Consider the following 27,207-nt stretch of genomic DNA (forward strand, 5'->3'; position numbering starts at 1 on the left):
TGACATACCTGTGAGTAGTGGAAAACTGATTTGACCCTCAAAACGTCACGTCTATTGAAGTGTGACAGCAGATTTTACATTCATGAAGCAGTGGGACAGGTCGTTGTATGTTATGTCACTCAGACCGTGGCATGGATGTCCATTAGAAATAGTCACTGTGTCACCACATAGCTTGGTGACATCCCTGTTTTTTGTGCACACCTTAGGTGCTCGAACAAACAAGCTTCCAAAAAATAGGTTGTTTATGCACTTTAATCGTGTTTCATCATTGATTTCATGAAGTTAGGTTTCTTTTCCTTATTTACATATTATGCATTCTCGAATTGGCTCCAATGCATTTCGGGTGATGTACCCTTCATCTGGGAGCTTCTGAAAACAACAATACAAGATATAGCTAAACAGGGGTTCGTGTTTTGGTGTGTAATTATCGTAACATGCTATGTGGTGACACAGTGACTATTTGTATTATAGACGCACGCCGGACGGACGCGCCACCTGTATGTAGCACCCAACCCTTAAAGAATTATAAAAGAAGCCCCACACAAATTGCTGTGCGCCCTCCAACCAAACATTTTCAGTCATGGATGTCCATTAGGCCACCAGTGTTAAAATGACATGCGTTATGGATAAGACAGGCTCTGCCGATTGTAAATTACATGTAATGTGGCAACACACCTGACTATTCCAATGACTGAAATTGTATCATGAAACCATCAATGATGTATGTGAGTTTTGCAAAATGTGATGTCAATTACATTAATTGTACTTTCCACAATTTTTGAAGAGCAGGAAGACCATTGATCATACAAGGATATGTGGATGCATTCATGGTCCCACACGCCACAGGTGAGTGTATCGCCCCAAATTTTGGATTATATGTGTTGACATATGCAAGCAATGCCACAGGCCCTGTATGTTGCACACACAGTGTGGATGTGCATCACATGAAACTCACCTCTGGTGTGCTGATGCTGCATGAAGTCAAGGGTAATGAACATCAGCATCATGTGATGCTGGAGGACAAAATTGCCATTTGTGACTTGATGTTGTAATGCCTCATATTTTTCAGAACACCCTATCTATATGCAAGCACAAAGTCCATGATGTGGGTAATGTCATAGCCATGTCATAGAGCCAATCACACAGCATCACAAACATCTATGTGCCTTGACATGATTGCGCAAGTGTTCCAGATCTGCTGCAACCAATTTTAATTGGAGAATGTTGTATATGATGATAAGTTTGTTCCACTGAACATGTCACATCTGTTGTCGATTATCATTATGCAAAGTGATATGGCATTCTGACATGAACTATTGACAAAAAAACAAATTCAATCTTATTGTAAATTAACTAGAATGTACTACCATCACCATATGATTTTTGCCCACATGGCATCAACTGTGTCACCACAAAACAGAGGAGCATATGTACAAGCCCCTATGGCCAACACAATGTCACTTTTATCGACTTTGTGGTGGCAACGGGGGCTGCGCCTTATTTTTTAACGTGGATAAACACAGTCTTGTGAGTAAGGCCCCTTTCACGCTGTGGTTAGCGTGAAAGGGGTGGGCAGTTGGTGTTGCGGTGTGTGTTCCTCCGCAACCCCCATTGTTTTTGACCCTTATGTACAAGGTAGGCGAACATAGGAGTCTGCGCCGAAATTAAGATCTGGTGAAACCTGGTCTTAAGTTGGCTAAATGGCGAGGAATGCATTATTTTTCCTCTTTTTTTACTTTTTCCATGTGTGCTGCTTTGTGCCACACACGTGGAAAAAGCAAAAGACCATGGATTGTTCCTGTACAGGAAGATCCCCCTTCCTCTACAGGAACGATCCTCCTCTGCACAAAGACACCCTGGCAATGTGGTGCAAGGGTGAATTTCATATGTGGGGGAGAGAGCCGGAAAGCCATGACGGCTAACGCCTCTCTCCGCCACTTCCTTGTACAAATCCCCCCGTGATTTTACACACATTCAATTTAATATGTCATTTAGTAACAATGGTAAGCCACATATGTGCTATATTGGGCATGATCTGATCAAAAAATCCCAATGATCCTGGCTCCTTCACATGGTGTTATGTGTACAGGTCAGCTTGTGAGCATGTAGCATGTCCACTGCTATAACATGTTTAATAATTTCCCTCTGCGCACAATTATTTTACTGATGAATATGGTAGATAGTGAGCAACTGAGTTAAGAGCCCATCAATACAACCTTTGTACATCACTCCAGCAATTGTAGGTACATCCCAGAGTGTACACGAGTAAGAAGATACATTCGAGTAATGATGTAGATGTGTATGAACAGACCTGGTACACATTGACACACAGCTCCGATGTGCATGTTGATAATTGTCCTGTCTAATAGCAGCTGCAGTTGACATTGACAGTTAGTTGTTCAGAGAGCATGTCAAATTACCACAAAGACACCATGATTATGTGTTACAGAGGGCTGACTGACTGGATGAAACATCAACACGTTTCTCAGGAACACTCTTACAGTGTGACATAGATTGTTTGTACATATATCTGTCACATCAAATACTAGTGTATTTGATGAGGAATCCTGTGAATCATTTCCATGCTGATGCAAATAATCAAACCTCTGTTGCCCTAGGAAATGTTCTTGGACAGACTATTGCAGACTCAGTGCCGAAGCATGCATGAGAAAACTAGCGTAGGTCAATCTCAAATCATGCATCAGACATCCTTTCACACTGCATTTAGTTGATGAGTGTTGACATTGTTACACTACTGCTAAGCCCACTCATCATCACACAGAACCATTCACACAGGGGCACCTTCAAAATCGTTGAGTTTTTGATGTTCAGACAGTGTGTAATTTATGTCTATAATATGCTCTTTACGGTGACATGCTCAACAGTTCTGCCAATGTGCATGTTACTAGTTGGTCAGCTGAATGTGTCACACATGTCATGGCTGAAAGTGTGCCTTGCAAAGCGCGTATTTTGAGAGGCAAACAAGGGCTCTGATAGGTCCTTACAATGAGCCGGTGTGGTCCGAAGGTCGGGCGATCCTGTCGGGTGTACGAAGGTCTTCAAAATACGCGCTTTGTAGGCACACTTTTAGCCTTTGTGTTATGTGGTAGGAACTTTCTTTTTTACAGGATTTATCATATATGTTATTTAGGAACTACCCACACACAGGCTGGGAACTTTGGAGGGGCGATTGTGAATCACCTCATTTTGTCAGGTCCATCCACCACAGATCTTTGGATAGATCATGCTTCCCATACTACTTCTTCCCCAATGGGTGGGAAATCCAACATACAAGAATGAGAATCGACCAAACACTTTCAAGTACCGTTCTGACAACATCAAAACTTTTCTTCACTGTGACAGATTTTTCAACACAATGAATAAGCCTTTAAAAAGTTATGTATAAGTAACGAAACACGGGTCGGCTGTCATCGGCTGCTTTTCAACTGTCACTACTTGGAAGGCCCTAGGACTACGACCTCCGCTCTGGCCGCTACTTTTGCTAATAGTGCTCAATCAATATTCAAACCATGTATTGATTAGGAAATTATATGTACTGCCTTTTGAATTACATACAGTTGTTGTATTGTGTTTGGAATTACCCACAAGCTCCATGATAAACTGTTGGACTGAATGATATTAAATTGCACAGGAAATATATCCATTTTGATGTTCTCTTCTCTTTATATGGTTGATGCAATTTGAATGTTCTCTTCTCTGTGAGATAATACATCAAATAAGAAATCATTGTTGTAGGACCTCACGAAGTGGCCATTTGCCCAAACTCAATGACCATACCATAAATTGTGTTTGTTAAATATTAGAGTGCTGATGTACAACCATTTTTCTAAGGCATGTACAGAGACATGTTGAGGAAGAGGCAGAGTTCAGCCAGCAGGCTGACTGCAGAGTCATTAAGAACAGCACAATAAATGGCAATCCATATCAAAGTCCATGGTGAGTGTAGCAGTTATTCATCCGTCAGTTAAGGCTAATGTTAATGGGCATGATGATAGGCACAGTTCCAAGCAGAAATAGTCCATTTCACAGAGATAAATGCTACCGCTGACTACTTCGCAAGATTGTTGATTCATCCACATCTTCCTCCTCTGATGTGTCATGTGCAACCTGTGTGTGTTGGCTGGAGAACTGTGAGGCTGTGATACTTCAGTGGGGTGAGATGTGGATGTTGAAGGTGCAGCAGCATTCATCTGTGCCAAAGGCTGAGGCAGTATTGTAATGATGAGTAGCTGTAGGGCTTGAAAGACTCCAACAACGTCTCTGTGGTATGCATCCGCTCCATGTTCTCCATGATCATTCTCATTTGATGCAACTCTGGTGACATCTCTGGAGCCACTTTGACTGGGCAGATGTTCTTGTCTCTGAGTCAGTACTCTAGGGATGTCTGCTATGGAATGAAGGAGCATGGAGTGGACTGTGGTTGTCTGTGATGGACTCTAGGTGGGCCCGAATGGGACTGAGACACCCACAGACCCCATCTAATTTGCCGCCAGACTGTCAAACCCCACCCGCACCTGACCAGCCATCTTCTGTTGGACCTCTACCGCACGGCGTTAAAATCTTCAAGGTCCGGGGAGACAGATGTGGTGGTAGGTGTTTGCTGGGTGTTTTTGTGCAGTACCACGACACTGCTGGATGTCCCTGCTTCTGGAGATGGGCTGCCAATGGAGTTGAGCAGCTCTTGGGGGGGTGTCCTGGGCAATGGTTGATATGTCTTCATCATCATCATTGAAGAGTGGGACAGGCTGCTGTACAGGAGATGATGTTTCTCCCTCAGCAATGTAAAGGTGAGATTCTGTTGTATGTGTGTGTCTCAAGAATGACCATGCATTTGATCAGATTACAAGCAGACTGTATGACAATTTCCATTCAAAATATTTTAGAGGAGATACCTATAACATGCAGGTTAGTGAATAATTGTACCATATCACTGATATGACATTAGAGTTGTCAATTCTTTTCTTACAGTTTACAAGTATGCCAAATGTGAGTGGCCAATTTCTACACACATGCTGCACCAGTTGTGTCCTCTGTTTAGTAGTGACAGTGGTGCAGGTTATATCACATTGTTGTCAATACAGATTTTTTTAATGTATGTGTCTGTACACTACACTGTGGTAGAGTAACCCCTACTCATTACACTAGAAACTTGTTTAAAGATTGTCTAGTTTTGGAGGTGTAGATTGCATGCTACCACACCTTGCTGTTGGCAATGCCACATGATTGTTATTGTGGCATGAGTAGGGCTATCATGGTGTTGAGATCAGGGTTGATGTGATGTGCACATGATATGGGCAGGTAGATATGCTTGATTTGCGATGATCCAAACAGTATAGATCAATGACATCAAAGAGTGTATGAATACGATGAAGTGACAGATGTTGCAAGCTGGAGGAAAAATGGCTCTTGGTCAAGGTTGGGACACTTGTGCACTTTTGGACTGAAGACATCTTTCTTACATCAGGGGGTGAATGGATACGTTGAAGTGACAGAGTGAGGTCTTCTCCTCACAAGGTTGACTCCGCACTCATCCACTTCAGTAACAGAGGCCTGCGCCATGTTTACAAGTTAATGTTACAGGCATGTGTTTCATCATGCACTGGCACTTGACTTCTCAGTGTGGCACACAGACAGGCACCTTACCCGGGTAGTGCAAGTGTGTCCGGGTTCAGGGCAAGAATGTTTATTTTGAAGGAGGTTCCCCTTCAGGCATATTAGCAATTATTGACAAATTGTAGTTTCTATGTGTGATGCACAATGCAGTACATACATCAACAGCAAAAGCGTTGGCAATTGAGGATTTGCTTCATTTTTGCATTTTAGGGGTCATGATTTTCCTTGCATAAATTGCTTAGTGACCTTGTATTGGCATCACCGTTGCAAGTATAGGGCAGTGTATCTTTCTGTGGGTGTTGCAGGGTGGACAGCCAAAACAGCACCAATTACCCTCACCTTTCACACAACGTGATGTGGTCACATCAAGAGAGAACGGCATGGAAATGTGTCCCTCTGATGGACACATGGATGATGCATGCTGTTCTGCTCATGGTGATTGGATGCCTTTGTTTGTGTAAGGATGTTTACAGACATGCCTGCGTATTTGTTCACTGCCACTGTTGACTTTCCCCAAGGATTGGTTTCCATGAACGTCAATGTGTAATGGCCATCTCAGCACCAAAACTGTGATTACTGTAGACTTATCTGTATGGCACATGTGGAGACTGTGAAGTGGGTGAGTGCATTTTGATTTATAGGGTGAAGGTGACACGTAGCAATTTGATATGAATTAGTGCTACATTGTTATTCTTGCTCGATGTCATACTTCAATTGGCATGCACCTTGACAGGGACTTTTGGTTCTGTGAGCAAGGCACACAGTCAAGATATTTAGATAGTTTTCATGGGACACATTCCTGATATGCAGAGTCCTTACACTGTACTTTTTGTAGCATATCCCTTCTGCTCATAGTTGAATATCACATTAGCCCTCCAGTATGCTAAATTTGGGCATTTTGGAATATTCACCTTTTAGATACAAGGGTGCATATTCACTATGTTGTGGCGATGGATTTGTGGTATTAAGACTCACTACATGCTTTGTCACTCTGAGAACACAGGGATGCATCTCATGAAGAAGTAAAGGAGCATATTGACTGGAGAGAGGACTAAAGTTAGCAGGCCACCACCAATGGCGGCACACATGAACCATTGTACAGGGGTGTCTGAGTTGAGTTGGGAATTGTACATGTGCATGAAGGTGGACCTTAACTGCACATACACATTCTTCCACTCAACACAGGCACCCCTGTAAGTAAGACTCACTGCATTCTTTTTCTTTAACAATGAAATTCTGCTTCTATATCCATTAAAATATTTAGGAATAGTCTAGACAGCTCTAAATACTTTTGCTGTCTTTTTATCTTATTGTTGCTACTTTATGTTTAGATTTTTAGGGGAAGAATACTAGATTGTGATGATTTTCATGTTTTTTTCATCTGCCTTGGCATGGACATACCGGCCAGACCAATGGCCATAGTTTACAGCCTCTTAAAATAGTTTGGATGGTCACTTTTTGCCCCCCACTTGCTCCACTCCTATTTCTGCTAAAGTGATTAAGGAGGTGATGGGAGAGTTGACTTGAAGTCTTCCATCCTCCTCCTGCCTAAGCCTGTTTCCATCTACCCTTTCTATCATTATCTCCCTTCAAGACGTGGTGTCATTGTACCCAGTCATGCCAGTGGATGAGGAGGCAACCATCCAAATGGTCCAATGTTTGCTACAGCATTAGAGCATCCATCACAATCCACACTTACTCATCACCCTACAACAACAGTACACATTACACACAATTTCTTTCACCATCATATGCACAATGCAGATCACAGCCATACACTAGTCTAAGGGCCTGATTATCAGCTTGACGGTGGAGGAGACCACACCACCGCCCCACACCGCCAAACTCAACTTCTGGCCGCCCGCCCACCAGATTACAGGTTTTCAAGTTTGTCTGGTAGGTTGGACTTTTGAAGTTCCCACAGCAGTGCCTTTGAAAAGGCACCACAATAGGAACGGAAAAGGAAAAGAAAGTTCATGCAAGGCATGAACTATTAAGTCCATGCCGTGCAGGAACTGTGTGTGCATGCAGTCAGGGGCACACCATGCGCTCCCCTGACTGCAGGTTTGGTGGTCCTCGTAATCTAGCTGTAAGTGTTTGCTCCCTCATCCTCTCAAGTTATAATAACAAATAATAATCTAGAATTAATCGACATACCCATTGTAGAAAAGTTAGATTAAATCTACTAAATCCAAAAACACTTAGAGTGGCATCAGAGCCACACAATTAGGAAAGGTAGATCAACACTTAACAACTGTTTGAAGATGACCAATGGGTAATTGCACATCCCAGTACAACAAAACAAATTGCAATGACTTTCAGCACATTTTCTACTATTTTGCAGCTGTACCTAACCTGCTCTCCCAAATGCCCCTTTACTTACAAGTGTGGTCTGCTGCTAGGCCTAGGCTACTAAAAGGCCTGCTCTTGCTGCACTCCCGAAGCTTGGCCTGCTGATGTTATATATTGACTTATGCTAGCCTGCTATCCTTGGTCTCTCTGCTCTACACTGCCGCCAGCATGAAGCCGGCTAGAGTGGACAATATAGACAAGTCTATCTCACTGAGTCCAACACTTGTGGTAAATTTAATTACCTGGTACTGAATTTCTATGCGGTAAAGTCAATAAGAATAACTCATAATAAATAAGAGGCAAAATCCGTGATATTTGAGGTTTCTCAAAAAGGGTTTTATTCCTATAAAAGGAATTGGGTGATTAGCATATTGGCTCGAGCCAAGGTGGCATACCGTTCCGTCACCACGCAGGTTCGGGAAGGGACAGACTGACAGAGTCAATGGTAATATGCGAGTATGCAAGTATGCGACAATACATTATTGACAGGCATTCATATATATAGTCAATGCATTACAGTAAAGGCATATGCAGGAGGCGTAACAGCTGAGAGGAGAGATAAGAAAGCATGTACGTAATACAAAAGGCGTTACAATAGGCGTGCATGAAGGCGTGAACAAGAACGTCATTTATCATGATGTCACAAGTAGGCGGATCCAGGAGTGAATCCGGCAGTGTCAGCAGAAATACATGGCAGGGATGCGCGCGCAGCAGTATGACGTGTAATGTACGTGTAACTTGAGGGGTGAAGGGGGACTTGACATTTAGCCCTACATGTGGAGACAGATGTCTGGATGTCAGATCAACCTAATCCCAAATCGTATCTAATATCTCATGTTTAAGGAACTGTATTATCTGGAAGGAAAAGGTCTCTCGGACAAGAGGCTATTCTATACTGACTGTGAGTGCGTGTATGAGCGTCTACGTGTCTGCATGAGATGCGAGGGGTGCGAGGGAGGGCATGGGCCTACCATGGAAACAGAGGCATGAATTACTTGCATAGAGACAGTGAGGCCAAGCCCTTTGCTCTGCAGCTGGAAGGATGTTGACATGAAACTACTAGACAGGAATGTATTTTCGAGGAGTGGAGCAGATAATTCGAAGGTTGAATACAGTCTTGGCAGGCACCAGGCTGAGCCAAGCACCGTTAGCCGCACAGGGAGTGAGGCAGAGGTCACGGGTACAGATGCAAAGCCCAGGTTTGAGATTCAGAGTCAGAAGGCAGGAAAAGGCTCGATGGCAGAATTTCAGGGCCTACTTCGCCAGAGCTGAAAAACGTGTAAAGTACACTACATAAAGACATTGGCATGGCATATTTAGGAACGGACTATTTGACCCATTCATGGTGGATCTGAAAGAGGACATGTTAACGTTGGACGCAAATGTATTTGCGTCTTCATAGCTTGAAGGGGAGGGAACATACATGTACTTGTAGCGTGTACACGGAATCGTTGGGGTCTAAGATAGGGGACACAATTGATCACAAAATTTATATTACCTCATTCCCTCCTTGTCCCCTACGGACCCTTCATGATATATCGATCTGCATGAATCGATCAATCTGTTCATGTAACATCATTTGCTCTTCTTTCTTCTTTTGACGTTTTGAATGAGAATTTGAATGCGGAATACATGATGTGGCGCACAGGCCGCAAATCGCCGGTCCACATTGTAAACATAGGCAGCAACTGAATACTATGAGAAGGCCAATGCCTAGGAAGGATAGGATCTTCCATCCCCAAGCGGTCAACGTTGTCCAGAACCAACCGGACCAAGTCCAGGTGCCTGGATTTTGATGTATCAGACTTGCAATTTTATGGAGACGTGTTATAGCTTTATATACCGTTGGCGCGTTTTCTGGAATGAAAACACAGCAACTTGACCCGATGACCTTACAAGCTCCACCCCTATCAGCTAGGATGACGTCAATGACGAGACGATTTTGAAGAACAACAACCCGCATGGCGGACTGCTCTTCTGTTAAGTTACCTAGAGCGGAGGTAGTTTCATTTACTACTGCTTCGAGAGTTCTAGTTAATTTACGTATCAGTTTACTATTAAAAACAGCACCTAAGTAGGGGAAGAATCCTTTATTGAAGTCTGTGTATTGCTCCCATGCCGTTTCAGTGTAGTCGACAATCGGGAGATCTCTTCGGAGTCTATGGTTTACTAGATTGGTATTTCTGTGATAATCAGGAGGAGCTAAGAAAACAGGGGGCAGAAGGAATGCAATGTAACAGGTACCATCCCAATCTGGAGGCAAACGTATGTATGCGATATGGCCACAGACAAAGTAGGAATGACGTGTAGCTCTAAACGTGGATTTACCTTGATCACTGAATTCGATCACAGTAGTACATTTACTATGACCTAAGTGTATGGAACCATTCTTTCTGATACATAATTCACCTTTGACTGGTAATACTGACATAGCGGGTAATACGGGTGCGGCTTCGAATTCAACAGTAAGAATCATGAGGTTAATTGTGTAATTACCTAATCCATATACTTCATTTTCTAGATCAGTTCCTGTTCTAGTGGGAAGTCCCTTCTTGTCAGGATAACAGACTTTAAGTAGAACTAAGTTCAGGTTTCCCCAAACCCAATTCCCATCGTAAACAGCAATGTCAGAATCTAAGGAATTAATCAATCTAAACCATGCCCCACAGGAGCCATTGTGAGTGAACGGGTACGGAAAGAGGGGCAGAACTCCCTTGTATTTCTGGTAAGGAGGGAGTCGGCCACATATCCAGCAGTTTGTAGCATTGTTAGTCTGATGGGAGTGATGTAACATACTAATGAATGTGTTGTTGCGCAGCGCAAGTCTGTAAGACAATTCATGGGGAGGTAATTCGCTAAAAGAATGTTCGGCAGTGACATTGTAAGCAGATTGTGCACGCTTGAAAATAGGGTAGTACATGTGTAATAATATACTAGCAGCAATAATAAGAAGGCTTAGGAAAAACATAATCAGTAATGTCACTATACAGTGACTACGAAGTGATTTACAATATGCACGTTTCTTGAGTTGTCTCTGTCTATCTCTCTCTCTATCTCGGTCTAGGGGATATATGTCAGAAACTAATTTAACCGATTCACCTAGGGGAGGACTTAAACAATTAAACTGTCTGACTTGCTAGACCGTAACTTAAGTCTATATTCTTCGGAGGCGGTTTTCTCAACCAGGGGGAGTTTTGAGTCAGTTTGTGGAGGAGGGCAGGGCTTAGAGTCCAAGTCCGAAGGAAGTCCGTGAAATTTCTTGATATGGCTCGAGTGCAGCCATCCTTTTCTGCCCTCCAATTTAACAGCTGTCCTTGTCGTCAGAAGAACCAACTTCGGGGTCAGCCAGGGGGGCTCCAGTGGACTTCTCCGGTCAAAATTCCGCACGAACACAAAATCGCCAGGGACAACTTCATGGGGCTTCACCTCGGTGTTGTCGGGAAAGGCTGCAGCGACCTGTGAACGACAAGATTGTAGTGCAGACATCAAGGAGGCAAGGTAATCTGTCAGCATAACACAGTCAACATCTGTGATTTTACGAGGAATAGGCGTCCCCCACATATTTGGTGGCCTACCGAAGACCACTTCATACGGGGATAGCCCAGTTCGAGAGTGCGCAACCATCCTCATATAGAAAAGGGCAACTGGCAAGGCTACTATCCAGTCAACGCCTTTCTCTCTACATATTTTTGAAAGTCGGATCTTTAGAGTCTGATTATGGCGCTCCACGAGACCTGCTGCCTCGGGATGCCGGACACAGTGGAACTTCCACTGATACCCTAACAGGAGTGTTATGTGTTTCACAAGCTCGGATGAAAATGGCTGACCGTTATCTGAGTACACGATACGGGGCAAACCATACCGTGGGAAGAACTCGCGAACCAGCTGCTTGGCTGTGGTCGGAGCAGTGTAATCTGGGACTGGATATGCTTCTGTCCATCGGGAAAGTGCACATACGACTACGAGGACATACTTGAATCCTCGACAACGTTCCATCTGGATATAATCCATCTGGAGGACTTCAAAAGGGTGATCGGGAGGCTGAAATCCACCTTTCTCTACAGGGATGCTTTTACCTGGATTGAACTGACAACAAATCATGCAAGTACGCACTTTTTGTTTCGCTGCTGCTCGTAAGTTCTTATTGTACCATATGTGTTGAATGCTATCTAGCATTGCCTTTTCTCCTAGGTGTGCTGGGCTATGTATAGTGTTAATGATGACTTGAACCATAGAATCGGGGAGAAACCATGTAGATTTTCCCTTCGTCATCCATCCCTGATCTGTTTGGATCCCTCCTAGTTCAGTCCACTTCTTTATTTCATCTGGTGTGGCATGTGTCTGTATGTCAATTACATCATGTGCGGGATCCTTGACTGTCATGCAGTGTGATGGTGTCGGAACTATTGTCTTTGTCAAGTCAGTTGCATGCATTCGATTCTGGGCAGTTTGCTTAGCTGTTCGGTCTGCCAGGTCGTTACCCTGGGAGATCGTATCGGTAACCTTTGTATGTGCCTTACACTTCATAATAGATATCGCAGTAGGTAGATGTATTGCATCTAACAAGGCTTGAATGAGGGGACCGTGTTGAATGTTGGCACCGTGAGAAGTTAAGTAACCTCTCTCTCGCCAAAGGACTCCGAAATCGTGAACGACTCCGAATGCATAACGTGAATCAGTGTATATGTTAACTCTCTTATTTTTGGCTTGAATACAGGCTTGTGTCAGAGCGATGAGCTCTGCTGCTTGAGCTGACAGGGTGTCGATACAATTTGTTTCTATAACTTCGGTGTCTGTCGTGACTGCGTAGGCTGCCACTAATTCTCCTGTACCTGTTCTCATACATGAACCATCCACATAAAGTGTCAGATCTGGGTCTGGTAATGGGACATCTGTCAAGTCTTGTCTGGGTTTCGTCGTAATAGTGATAACTTCGATACAATCATGCTTCAGTGGGTCTACACCGCTTAATGGCAAAAGTGTGGCAGGATTCAATGTGCTGCAGCGTCTGATTTCTATGTGTGGTTGAAACAATGTCAATTCATAACCTGTCAGTCTTGCTATGGTCAAGTGTTGGGTCTGTGTACGATTTAAAAGAACTTCCACAGAATGTGGAACTTGTACTGTCAATTGATGTCCTAATACTATGGAATCGCTCTGTCTGATTGCTAAAGCTGTCGCTGCGACTGATTTCAAACATGCAGGTAAAGCTTGTGCCACTGGATCTAATGTGCTAGAAAAGTAAGCACACGGTTTGTGTGAACCTGCTTGTTCCTGAGTGAGGACTGACAAAGCAGTACCTTCACGTTCTGTAACAAAAAGTGTAAAGGGCTTACTGTAACATGGTGTTGCTAGAACTGGTGCTTGGCATAAGGCTTTCTTTAAGTCTTCAAAAGCTTGTGTATGTTCCTGAGTCCAAGGGAGGACAGTCGATGTCGCTGCCTCCTGCGTTGTCAACTGAATGAGTGGCTTTGCTAGAAATGCATATTGGGGAATCCATTGTCTGCAGTACGAGGTGAGGCCTATGAAGGCCCGCACCTCCTTTTGTGTTTTCGGTGGTGACATGTTTACAATTAACTGGATGCGATCTGGAGTGAGCTGTCTCCCCACTTTGGACAGCAAGTGACCCAGGTACACAACTTGCTGAACACAGAATTGCAGCTTTGAAGGGGAAACCTTGTGCCCCTTGTCAGCCAGACAATTTAAAACCGTCAGTGATGCTTTTTCACATTCGGGTTCGCTTCGGGCGGTGATCAGCAGATCATCGACATACTGGAGTAGGGCGGTGTTAACAGGCATGTGGATACTGTCAAGTTGTCTTTTCAGTGCTTGGCTATAGATGCTGGGGCTTTCTGTGAATCCTTGAGGTGCGCGTGAAAATTTGAAACTTCGTCCATTTAAACTGAATCCGAACAAGTATTGGCTTTCTGGATCAATTGGGACGCTAAAGAAGGCGTTCTTGAGGTCAATTACAGTAAAGAACGTCGCTTCTGAATCAATAGCTGTCAGTAATGAAGAGATATCTGGAACCACAGGATACTGTGGTACAATGCATTTATTCAATTCGCCCAGATCAATAACTAATCGATAAACAGGTGGTGCATTTGGATCAGTACGTTTAAGAACTGGAATGATAGGAGAATTACATACATTGGAGTCGGTTTCCACGACCACTCCTTGTGCAATGAGCTCGTCAATGATTCTCAGTAAAGCCACTACAGCATCTGGAGGTAACTTGTATTGTCGAATACGTGGTAATACCACTCCTGCTTTAAGTGTGACTCGATATGGTGTAATGTGCATACAACCTACATCAGTGGGGCCTTTCGCCCACAAGTGTGCAGGTACACTCTGTAACCGGGGATCCATGTCTCTTAATACATAATGGCCTTTAAAATCTCGCAAGAATAATCGTACTCCTTCCGGAGAACAGCATATTATAGCTCCTAGGGCTTTCAGTGTCTTTATACCTAATAGGTTTTCTGGACATGATTTTGTAAGCAATAAATCTGTAGTCCGTGTCAAAGGACCAACTGCAAGTGGAAGTGGCTGTGATACTTCATTAATAATAGGCTTTCCTGAAAATCCAAGGGAAACATTCTGTGAGCCTGAGAGGGGTGCCCCTGGAACCTCATTGTGACTGATTGTGGTCCTGCTTGCCCCTGTGTCAATTAAACACTTTCTGTCTTTTCCTAACACTTGACTGTGTACATAAGGACCCTCTTGATCTACTGGAACTTCAATAAGGGGCAAGCCAAATTCCCTCTCTAGGCTGTTTCATGTGTACCGCTGATAATCAGGGTAGTCATTCTGTGCATACTGGTACATCTGTTGTGTTGTGTTCTGTGTTGCAGTAATAGGCTGTTGCTGTGGCACTGCTACAGTTTGTGATGAAGCTGGCATAGGCGGAATATGTTGTATATTCTGTGGTGCTTGTTGCTGGGCCTGATCTTGTCTAGGTACGCGCGGTCTCTCCTTGGTCTTACCCGTGGAGATATTCTGTTTCAGAACTGCACAGTCATTTACATAATGACCTGGCTGTTTACAATAGTTACATGTCCCTTTAACAGGAGCCGTCGAATTACTAGGCTGGGTCGCACCCTTTTTGTGACCATCAGCAGGAACTGACTGGGCAACTAACATTTTCATTTTCGTGTCTTTCATATGTCTTTGTTCATGTTCTTGTTCTTCTCTAATTCTATTCTGGTGGTACTGTAACATTTGTAACATTTGTGAAGGGGTGTTAGCTTGCCAAGTGCTTTCGACTTTCAGTACTCTGTTCTTAACCTGGGGCAGTGAATTCTCAACTAATTTTGTTACAAAAAGGTGTGGATAGGACTCGCTACTTGGTTTCAGGCCGCTATTAATACCAAAACATTTCTCAAATCGAGTATAAAAATCACTAGTGTCTTCATCGGGTTTCTGTTTACAGGCTGAGATTGCACCCCAATCTTCCTTTTTCGTACTTAATAAACGTGGCAACACTTGTACTAACAATCCTGGTAGTGCTTTAACCTTCTCCCCAAGCCCTTGGCCTGGAATTCTAGTATTTTCTTCGTTTTCTAATGCAGTCCAATCAATCTTTGCATTTCCCACTTCCCATTCTTTTTCTTTAAGTTTCTCATAAATACCAGGAGGCAGTAGTACTTTCAATATCTTCATAATGTCGGGGTAAGTATAGTCACCCATGAGTAACATGTCTTTTATTTCACGGTGAAAACCTGCGGGATCTTTATCATGGCTAGGTACTAGTTTTTTCATTTCCAATAATTCTATTTTGGTTATGGGTGTGAACACAAACACACGTCTAAGTGTATTATCGGCATTCTGAACTGGGTGCACTTCTCGCAACGGATTTTGTCTATCCAGGTAATACATTTTTCTTTCCATGGAGTGTGCTGAATCAGATTGTGGACATAGGAAGGCACTATATCTGTGCCGCTGTTCTAGAATTACTTTAATTAGATCGGTACCTAGACCTCTCCATTTATTCATGAGTAGTTCTGCTAATATATCAGGCAGGGGGCCTGGATCGGAATGTTGGCTCCTATACAATAGAAGTAGGTGTTGTATCATGTATGTACCAGCTAAACGCTGTTCACTTGGTGTCATGTTCAAAAATGTGTGTGCTAACGCATCATCACTATATTTCTCGGGACTGTCAGCCCATTGTACTGCTGACCTCGCTAATTCTTGTTCATCTATAGAATCTAGTACATGGTACCCCATTCGTTCTCGAAGTCTGTTATCAGTAGCTTGAAATAAGTGTTCAGGAGTTCTTGGATTACACATGGCTTCTTGAAAAATTCTTTTACTTTCTGGACGCACTGGGCGCATTGAATTATTAAAGGGTCTTCCTTTACCTACATATGCTATTGTTTCTCTAACTGGTAATTGTGTTTGTCCTGTAGCTTCTTCTGATGGCTCCTCTTCTGAGGACTCAAACTTGTCTGATTCATTTTCTGGTTCTATCGGTCTTGTTTCATGTATTTTTATTACTACGCTTCTGATTCTTTGATACATGTTTTTTATACAATTCTGTTTATCATGGCTCCCGTCTGCTATATTCTGACCCCATCTATGAAGTGCTTTCATTTCCTCCGGGTCCATCCCCGGCCTATCTTGTTCTCTTATTAAGCAGTTTATAAAAAACCGTAATATCTTGGCTTGAATGTCGACTTTCTGGTGAGCCATGGCTTCCTTAATACTTTCAGGTCCCTGCCCTGTTTGAACAAAATGGTATATTCTGTCTAGATGTTCAACCATTCCGGGTAGGGTCAACAAAAAGTTGGTGACCCGTCTTAGTCGTACTGATGCTAGTATTAATCTTTCATCATTTCTACCGGGTACTGGATCATATCTACAATCCCCGAGACGGTCTTTTATTATATCAAAATCGGCTGATCGAGGTGTACGTTGTTGTGCTAGATCCCTGTAAGTCAATCTATGTACTTGTGGAGGTGTCTGGAAACCTATCGCTCCTCCGGACGCGCCTCCTGAGGCACTGCCTCCGAAGGGGTTGTTCGGATGTAAGGTGGGAGGAATGGGTGCGGGAAGAGCTGGAAGAACGGGAGGAAGACCAGGAGGGACATTCGGAACGGGAGGAAGAGGTGGAGGAGTAGCTTGTCGCGGGGGTAGGGGCTGATTGTCTCGGGGTCGAGCGCCGCCAGAAGGAGGTGTGCGCGGCGGTGCGGCATTAGCATATGCGGGCGCTACATCATCTAGATAGGAAGAAAGGAAAATGTCCTTCGCGGTTTTGGGATGCATTTTAGTCGGGAGCATGGGAGGTGGTAGATCTTTTGGTACTTCCGGAGTGGCCTTAGGTAAACCTTCGGCCAGGAGAGGATACATACCGTTCCTAAGGGTGTTTAGTTGTCTGTCTACTTGTTCTATTTTTACTCGGATACCTTCCTCAACTAATACGTTTTCTTGGGCCTTGTCTGAATCCTCTTTCCTTTTCTCTTCTTTTCTAAGTGCTTTTTCTGTACGCCTATGCGATTCTTTACGCCATAATTCGATGGCATCTTTCTGTGACTGTCTGGCTTTCTTTTTTCGTAATGCTTCTTCTACTCTTATGATACACTCTGAATCCCATGTCCCTGCAGCGGGCCACCTCTGATTCTCTGCTAGGTCTTTAGTGTAGTCCACCCATAAATCGAGAAATAGAACGGCATCTAGGCCGTGCTTGTGGTACATAAAGTACCCTGGAGTGTCCCTAGGTGGGATGGGAACAGCTTCCTCGAGTACCCCTTTTCTAGTCTTTATCTGTCTTAATTTGGAGAACAACGGCATCTTGGAAATCTGGCTACTTAGTTCTTACTCAGATATGAACACAATGAACACAATAATCACAATAATGACGATCGAACAATCACTCATACCACGACATTTTGATTCACATTAAAACATTTTGAGATGAACAATCACAATTAGAATGTAACTTGCTAACTGCATAATACTAGATACACTGCTCAACAGTGCAGACTGGATATACTGCTAAACAGTACAGATACACTGTCTAAAACAGTGCAGACCAGGTCTGTGTACCCAAACCTGTCTTGACCGGCACAAACTAATGCGCACGTCTAGATGCGTCCCCAGCAACGGTACTCACCGGGAAGCACGGAAACAGAAGGCCTCGGAAACCCTGGACTGGACTCGACTGGATTCGGACTGGATTCGGACTCGACTCGTGACGCAGATACTTCGGAACTTCGGAACCTGGTGGGCCTCCGTATACCTCGGATCTTGCTCTTTCAGCTAGGCTCTGGTCGGGATCCTCCGCACTTCTCACCGCCTCGTCTGGGTGTCGATCGCGGCCTCAGTCACCTCCGTTGGCCTGAGGGAGATACAGGAAATCCTGCGGGTACGCGTAGTTTCCGTCCGGCTGTGGCAGGGGACTAAGCCTGCAAAGCACCTCCGGCGGGTGAGAGGGGGGAGGCGTTCCTATTTGGGCGCCAATTATGTGGTAAATTTAATTACCTGGTACTGAATTTCTATGCGGTAAAGTCAATAAGAATAACTCATAATAAATAAGAGGCAAAATCCGTGATATTTGAGGTTTCTCAAAAAGGGTTTTATTCCTATAAAAGGAATTGGGTGATTAGCATATTGGCTCGAGCCAAGGTGGCATACCGTTCCGTCACCACGCAAGTTCGGGAAGGGACAGACTGACAGAGTCAATGGTAATATGCGAGTATGCAAGTATGCGACAATACATTATTGACAGGCATTCATATATATAGTCAATGCATTACAGTAAAGGCATATGCAGGAGGCGTAACAGCTGAGAGGAGAGATAAGAAAGCATGTACGTAATACAAAAGGCGTTACAATAGGCGTGCATGAAGGCGTGAACAAGAACGTCATTTATCATGATGTCACAAGTAGGCGGATCCAGGAGTGAATCCGGCAGTGTCAGCAGAAATACATGGCAGGGATGCGCGCGCAGCAGTATGACGTGTAATGTACGTGTAACTTGAGGGGTGAAGGGGGACTTGACATTTAGCCCTACATGTGGAGACAGATGTCTGGATGTCAGATCAACCTAATCCCAAATCGTATCTAATATCTCATGTTTAAGGAACTGTATTATCTGGAAGGAAAAGGTCTCTCGGACAAGAGGCTATTCTATACTGACTGTGAGTGCGTGTATGAGCGTCTACGTGTCTGCATGAGATGCGAGGGGTGCGAGGGAGGGCATGGGCCTACCATGGAAACAGAGGCATGAATTACTTGCATAGAGACAGTGAGGCCAAGCCCTTTGCTCTGCAGCTGGAAGGATGTTGACATGAAACTACTAGACAGGAATGTATTTTCGAGGAGTGGAGCAGATAATTCGAAGGTTGAATACAGTCTTGGCAGGCAACAGGCTGAGCCAAGCACCGTTAGCCGCACAGGGAGTGAGGCAGAGGTCACGGGTACAGATGCAAAGCCCAGGTTTGAGATTCAGAGTCAGAAGGTAGGAAAAGGCTCGATGGCAGAATATCAGGACCTACTTCGCCAGAGCTGAAAAACGTGTAAAGTACACTACATAAAGACATTGGCATGGCATATTTAGGAACGGACTATTTGACCCATTCATGGTGGATCTGAAAGAGGACATGTTAACGTTGGACGCAAATGTATTTGCGTCTTCATAGCTTGAAGGGGAGGGAACATACATGTACTTGTAGCGTGTACACGGAATCGTTGGGGTCTAAGATAGGGGACACAATTGATCACAAAATTTATATTACCTCACACTGACTGCCCATACTGTTCCAAGTAACTTGAACTGAAAGCCCCGCCCTTTCTCTTTCATCATCCAGGTAACCAAGCCCAGCCCGTCTTATCCTTTTTAGGTGGGTACAACTTGTTGCTTGTTGGGAAATCTCAGATTCATAAACCCTTATCATTGTTGAGTAAACTACACCCCTGGTGATGGTTGCTATAGGAATGCCATGATAAACTCAGGCTTTATAGAAAAAGGCTGTCATTTGGAGGCCAACTTGCTGACCACCGAACCAGAGGGAGCAGAGCTAGATACAGACGCTTCTAGCCCTTTAGTGGATGAAAGAGGAGAACAGCATGAAGTGTTCTGATATTAGTCTCACCCCACTGCTTCAAGGTAAAGGCTGTGCTCATGTCCATGAAGAGGCAGGGAAAAAAGTGGAACCATGCTGCACAGTTTGGAACTGAAGTAAGCAAACACAATCTGCATAAAGAACTACTATATTTTATAACAACCATTGGCAATGCCAATCGGTCTTGCTTAACTTAGTGTAAAAAATGAGGCTATATTTGCCCAAAAATATTTTTCTAGTGACCACTAGGTGGCACGGAAAGGCAGAAATTTGGGGCATATTACCAAGGGCAAGTATAGCCGCTTTTTCGGAGAACTGTGCCGAGAAAGTAGGCGATACTGCTAGAGCCCTATTAACAAGGGCATTTTAAAGCCTGGCGCAAGCCCACTTTGCTTGTCGGCGATGAACATCGCTAATGACATGCAAATGTTTTTTAGATTGATGAAGGCCTAGCATATTCATATAAAGCTTTGCAAAAACAATGACAAAACAAAGATGACCTGAGTGCTGATAGCCAAATCTTGTTTTATTATACTAACAGTGAATAATAAATAATTATTCACTATTAGTGTATTAAAAGCACCAGGAATGAAAAATGAAATGCTTTTAAAGTGTGTATTTGTGATTGTGGAGAAGTGTGGCTCACTGGTTAGAGCAGGCAGACTCTGAAGCAGAGGTCAGACCCGGGACCAGGGTTCAATTCCCGACGCGGCAGGGTCTTGAGCTCAAATGTCCATGGACTCGATAATTCTTGCTTCAGTGCCTGACCTAATCATGGGTTCACACTCTGCAACTCTGGGCATTAAGCTTGCTTAATCTCCACAACGGCCCCCCCGCGGCGGGATGCCTGGCTTTCACCTTGGGGATGCCCTGTAGGGGCTATCTCACAGGGAAAAGCCAGGACGGGTTCCCAAGGCAAGCGCGGAGATACCCCTTCGGGGGTTGATTCAGGCGCTATATAAGAAACATAATGATAATTGTGTGGGTGTGTAGAGGTGAAAGTGAGGGAGAATGACTGAGATTGAATGTCAGAGTGAGTAAGAATGAATGAAAGAGTGTCTGCAGGTGAGTGAATGCGAAGGAAAAATAAGAAGGAGTGTGAGAGTGAAAATCGGAGTGAGTCACATTGAGTGAAACCGCGAGTAAGAATGTGAGAATGATAGAGTAAGAGTGACTGCAGGTGAGTGTAAGTGTGAGTGAATGAGAGTATGAGCAAATGCGAGTGCCAGTGAGTGGATTCAAATAAGTAAGTTAGAGTGAGAATATATAAGACTGTATGAGAGTGTGTAACAGCAAGAGTAAGTGCAAATGAGGGTGAATGAGAGAGAAAGTAGGAGAAAGAGTGCGTGAATGCACGAGAATGAGTGAGAATGATAAGGAAATGCAAGTGACAATTAATGTATCAGTCAGTGTGAGTGGCAATAAGTGGATGTGACTGTGAGTGAGAATGTGTTGTTATGCTTGTGAGTCTGCCGTTGGCCATGGTATACTGAAGAGAATTCTTCACTTCACCTAGAGAGGTACCCATGGCAAAATGATGTTGCTGCCAGTACCTGTGGCAAAAGAGTGGCACAATCATACTAAAGACATGGCCATTGGAATTAAGCATCAGAGGAGAATCAAATAATGCAGCAGGTTAATTAAAATATTCAGCAACAAATAGAAAATTATGCAGCAGATGATGGCGTATGTGTCAAATGCAGCAAATCCATAGTTATGTATAAAACAGTGCAATCGCAAAATTGCCTAATTTTAGTCACCCTGACAACAGGTAAAACTTATCATATGTAACATCCATGGTAATATGCTGCCAATGGCATACTGGAGGAACTTCTAGGCACAGGGGAAAAATGCTAGCACTGACACATTGGACATAATTCTTGACATTATGAAAGTCAACCGTGGAATGTGGGAGGCGTAATCCATAACCATATGACCATATAACAGCGCAATAGAAAAATATAAAATCAATCCTATTTATTAAAATATAGGAGTGGAATATACAGGGCTGGACCCTGTATGGTCCTGATGAAAAGCTTGGGGAGCTTGAAACATGTCGACCACGAGACACTGATCTAGCCCAATTCAAGGTTAGATAACAGTGTTACCCCATTTTTAATATACCAAACTAGGAGCAGAATAAATTGTTGAGGCCCACTAGCACGGTATTTTTAATCACACATCCACTCCACCACCACAACACTTTACACCACACATAGCCTTTCACAAATACAGTGCTCCTGCGTAGTCCGCTAGTCGCAGCAGGCCCCTTTTCGTACAGAACTGGGATGGCCCCAATGATGAAGCATGTCACCGTGGGGAAACCCCGGTGAGTGAGGGGACTCTAGAAAGAAATTTTTCTTTCTTCTCAGTGTAGAAAGAGGCAACAGAGGTGCAGAAACAGGCAAGAGAGGAGCCAAAACAGGCAAGAGAAGTACAGAAACAGGCAAGAGAAGTGCTGAAAGAAGCAACAGAGGCGTAGGAAGAAGAAAGAGAAGTGATAAAAGAGACAAGAAAGTTCGGAAAGAAACAAGAGACATGCAGAACAAGAGGCATAGAAAGAGGCACATGAGGTGCAGAAAGAGGCAGGAGAGGTACTGAAAGAGACAAGCACAAAGAAGCAATAGGGGTGCAGAAAGAGGCTAGAGGGGTGCAGAAAGAGGCAAAAGAAGTGCACAAAGGAGCAGCACCATGCAAAAGAGGTGCTGAAAGAGGGAACAGGGGTGCAGAATGAGGCAAGAGAGGTGCATGGAGAAGGGTGCAGAAAGAGGCAAAGGGGTGCAGAAAGAAGCAAGTGAAGTGTAGAAAGATGCATCAGAGGTACAGAAACATGCAAGAGAGGTGCTGAAGCAGGCAAAAGAGGTGCAGATAGAGGCAAGAGAAGTGGTGAAAGAAACGAAGAGGTGTAGAAAGAAGAAAGAGGAATGATGAAAGAGACAAGAGAGTTGTAGAAAAAAGCTAAAGAGGTGCATAAAGAGGCATGTGTGGTCAAGTAAGAGGTAGGAGAAGTGCAGAAAGAAACAATAGGGGTGCAGGAAGAGGCTAGAGGGGTGCAGAAAGAGGCAAGAGAAATGCAGAAAGAGACAACAGAATTGCAGAAACATGCAACAGAGGTGCAGAAAGAAGGAACAAGGGTACAGACAGAGTCAAGAAAGGTGCAGAAAGAGGGAAGAGGGTACAGAAAGAGGCAATAGTGGTACAGAAATATGTAAGGGAGGTACACAAAGAAGAAAGAGCACTGCAGAATGAACAAACAGATACAGAAAGAGGCAAGAGGGGTGCAGAAAGAGGCAATAGAAGTGCAGAAAGAAGCATAAGAGGAGCAGAGAGAGGCAAAAAAGGTGCAGAAAGAGGCAGGAGGGGTACAGAAAGAGGCAAGAGAGGTACAGAAAGAGGCAAGAGGGGTACAGAAAGGGGCAAGAGGGGTACAGAAAGAAGCAAGAGAGATGCAGAAAGAAGCAAGAGAAGTGCAGAAAAAGGCAAGAGAGGTGTAGAAACAGGCAGTAGAGGTGTAGAAAGAGGGAACAGGGGCACAGAAAGAGGCAAGGGAAGTGCAGAAAGAGGCAAGAGAAGTGCTGAAAAAAGCAAAAGAGGTGTGTGTGTAGAAAGAAGATAGAGAAGTGATGAAAGAGACAACAGAGTTGCTGAAAGAACCAAGAGACATGCAGAAAAAAACAAAACAGGTGCAGAAAAGGGCAAACGAGGCGCAGAAAGAGGCACAAGAGGTGCAGAAAGAGGCACAAGAGGTGCAGAAAGAAGCAAGAGCGGTGCAGAAAGAAGCAATAGGGATGCATAAAGAGACTAAAGGGGTGCGGAAAGAGGCAAGAGAAGTGAAGAAAGAGGCAAGAGAATTGCAGAAAGAGGCAAAAGAAGTGCAGAAAGAGGCAACAGAGTTGAAGAAACATGCAAAAGAGGCATAACAAGAGGGAACAGGGGTGCATACAGAGGCAAGAGAGGTGCAGAAAGAGGAAAGAGGGGTACAAAATGAGGCAACAGGGTAGTAGAAATATGCAAGAACGGTGCACAAAGAAGCAAGAGCAGTGCAGAAAGAACAAACAGAGGTGCAGAAAGAGGCAACAGAGGTGTAGAAAGAAGCAAAAGAGATGCAGAAAGAGGCAAGAGAGGTGCAGAAAGAGGCAAGAGAGCTGCACGCAGAGGGGAGAAGGGTACAGAAAGAAGCAAAAGAGGTGCAGAAAGGAGCAAGAGGGGTGCGGAAAGAGGCAAGAGAAGTGCAGAAAGAAGGAACAGATGTGCAGAAAGAGCGAAGAGAAGTACACAAAGAGGCAAGAGAGGTGCAGAAACAAGCAGTATAGGTACAGAAAGAGGGAATGGGGTGCAGAAAGAGGCAAGAGAGGTGCAGAAAGAGGGACGACGGGTGCAGAAAGAAGCAAGATGGGAGCAGAAAAAGACCACAGAGGTGCAGAAACATGCAAGAGAGATGCAGAAATAGGCAAAAGAAGTCTAGAAAGAGGTAAGAGAAGTGGTAAGAGACGTGGGCTCCCGAGGGCGGACGCCCACCAGGTGTTGTCCCAGGCGGTGGAGCGGGGTCAGAGGATGAGGACCTAAGACTTCTCTGAGTTGAGCTTCAGACAGCTGTCCTTCATCCAGGCTGCCACATTCTTCATTCCTTCCTGAAAGTGGAGTCTGGTGTCTTCGGGATTCTGCGTGAGTGAAAGGATGAGTTGTGTGTCGTCGGCGTAGGATACGATGCTGAGCCCATGCTGTCTGACGATGGTTTGCAGGGGGTTTTGGGTAGGGAAATGCAGGGCATTCTGGGTAGAGAAATGCAGGGTGGGTGGAATTTTGTGGATCCACACAGATTCTAGAACATTTTATCACACAAATATGAGGAAAATGTTTTTTTACAAAGTTTGAGGTCTGCAAGGGAACCTGGGTAACAGAACCTGTAGAGCAACTGTTATTACCTATAGACTTTTGATGCATTTTTACCTTCCAAATGTAAGACAATGTGTAAAAAAGAAATCACTTTGAAAAATGTTTCATGATTTACATGCTAGTATGGTTACCCACAATTTCATTGATGTGCAAATAACTGCTGTTTATAAACTCCATATTTTGTTCCCATTTCAGAAATACATAGTTGTCTTTCATACCAAATGTTCTCTGTTTATATTTTCCCAAACGAATTGCTATATACCTGGTACAAAATAAAACACATTGCATGATGCTGCTCAGATATTGGCTCCGGGTTCGTTGGGTTCTTGGTGAACCTACAAGTCCTATATATCCCCACAACCTAAAGGGTCCAGTGGATGTAACAGTATATTGATTTAAAAAATCTCTCATACTTAGAATAAGTTACAGGTGACAACGTTGGCATAAATGGCTCTTTTCAATTTTTCCAATTTTCAATTGTTAGTTTCTATGAAAAAAAACTTTGAAGGATCTACACAAATGACCCCTTGCTGAATTCAGAATTGTGTCTACTTTTTTGAAATGTATAGCCTTCCAGGATTCATTATTGCTTTAATACCCATTTCTACCTTTAACTGGAAAGAGTTTGAAAGCACATAGAATAGCAAAAATAGGCTAAGTCCCACTAAAATGCCAAAATTGTGTAAAAAAATGTGGTTTTCTGACAATAGTCAATCAGTCCCTGAAAGCTGGGAAGATTGTGATTTCAGCACCACAAAAACTGTGTTGAAACCATTTGCAGGAAAAAAAAACAGATGCTTTCACCTTCAGCACTTTTTTCAAATGTTTCCCCAAGAACCCGAACTTTGGCTGGATTGTGGCTAATTTCTTGGTCCCCTCCAAGGGAATCAACAAATTCTGGGTAACCTTGAAATCCCAATGATGTTGGAAGAAAAGGACGCAAATGTGGCATAGATACTTTATGTGGTCAAGAAGTTACAGGGGCCTAAGCGCAAACTACCCCACAAAGCCAAAAAAGGCTTAGCACAGGGGAGTAAAAGGCCTAGCCGCGACGGGGTTAATACCCACCATTTACCCATTTAAAAGTAAACACAACACACACAAAAATAAAGAATTACCCAAAATACATATCAAATAATTAACATTAATTAACAACTAAATGATGTCCCACCCTTTATTCATGTAAAAACCACAACACACACCAAAAATTATTTACACAATTACCATAAATAATTACCAATTAATTCCTTAAAATTATTTAACAACCAATTATTAATTCATAAATTAAAAATAAATGACTTTCACCCTTTACACCTATGAAAACCAAAACACACACCTAAAATTAATTACAGTTACCAAAATTATTTCCAAACGAATTCATTAAAATTAATTAACAGCCAATTATTAATTCATAAATTAAAAATAGATTACTTCCAACCCTTTACACTTATAAACACCACAACACACCTAAAATTAATTACGCAATTATACTAATTCATTACCAATTATTTAACAACCAATCATCAATTATTAATACATTACTTTACACATTGATCCCTGTAACATCTGAATTTTACATACATTAATAAATATAAATTCATCAATAAGAAACCCACAACCCGCTAAAGAACTAAAAACACAACATTCAAATAATTAGAAATAATACATTTAATATAATTGAATTACTTTCAACCCTATTCACCTATAAGCCCACACCCTGCTATGGAACAAAAATTGCAACATTCAAATATTAAAAAAAACCTACTAAAAATGTAACACATATATTAAAAGTACAAACAATTCTCATGCAAAAAACATACATCATATACATTTAAAATATATACTAAAATACATAATAACAAAAAATTATCTTTTAACAACTATATTTTTGCAATTGATGTTAAACACTTCGATATTTTTCAAATCGATAGCACTTACCTTAAGTCAATATTCTTGACCATGATATTCTTGATATTCTGACCCACAATATTAATCACTCGATATTTGTGCAACTCGATATTTTGTACTCGATATTCTGTCTATGCACCCTTTCTGCCTAGTGTTTCCTTGTTTCCCTTCTTTCATGTTAAGCATTACTTCCCTCCTTGTCTCTTAAGGCTGTGCATTTTTGGTTTCCACCCTTTCTATTAGTGCCTTGCATATTCTTGTTTGATCATCAGGATTCGTGGGCGCAGCTGGCAACCTGGGTGGTTTCTTGTCCACTTCAAGTATTGTCTTTATGTTACTTTTATAACATGAT

At 43.2% G+C, this 27,207-nt stretch overlaps 1 protein-coding gene across 1 annotated transcript in view; it reads right to left on the minus strand.

Moving 5' to 3' along the window:
* LOC147734749 (aldo-keto reductase family 1 member C1-like) overlaps positions 1 to 27,207 on the minus strand; it is a 230,262-nt gene that overhangs the window by 172,913 nt on the left and 30,142 nt on the right. Inside the window, exon 2 of the mRNA XM_086953028.1 lies at positions 5,512 to 5,524. Coding sequence (XP_086809154.1) covers positions 5,512 to 5,524 — 13 coding nt within the window. The remainder of the gene's footprint in view (positions 1 to 5,511; positions 5,525 to 27,207) is intronic.

This window comes from Lissotriton vulgaris, chromosome 1_2 (genome assembly GCF_964263255.1).
Source record: "Lissotriton vulgaris chromosome 1_2, aLisVul1.2, whole genome shotgun sequence".
NCBI classification, from domain to species: Eukaryota; Metazoa; Chordata; class Amphibia; order Caudata; family Salamandridae; genus Lissotriton; species Lissotriton vulgaris.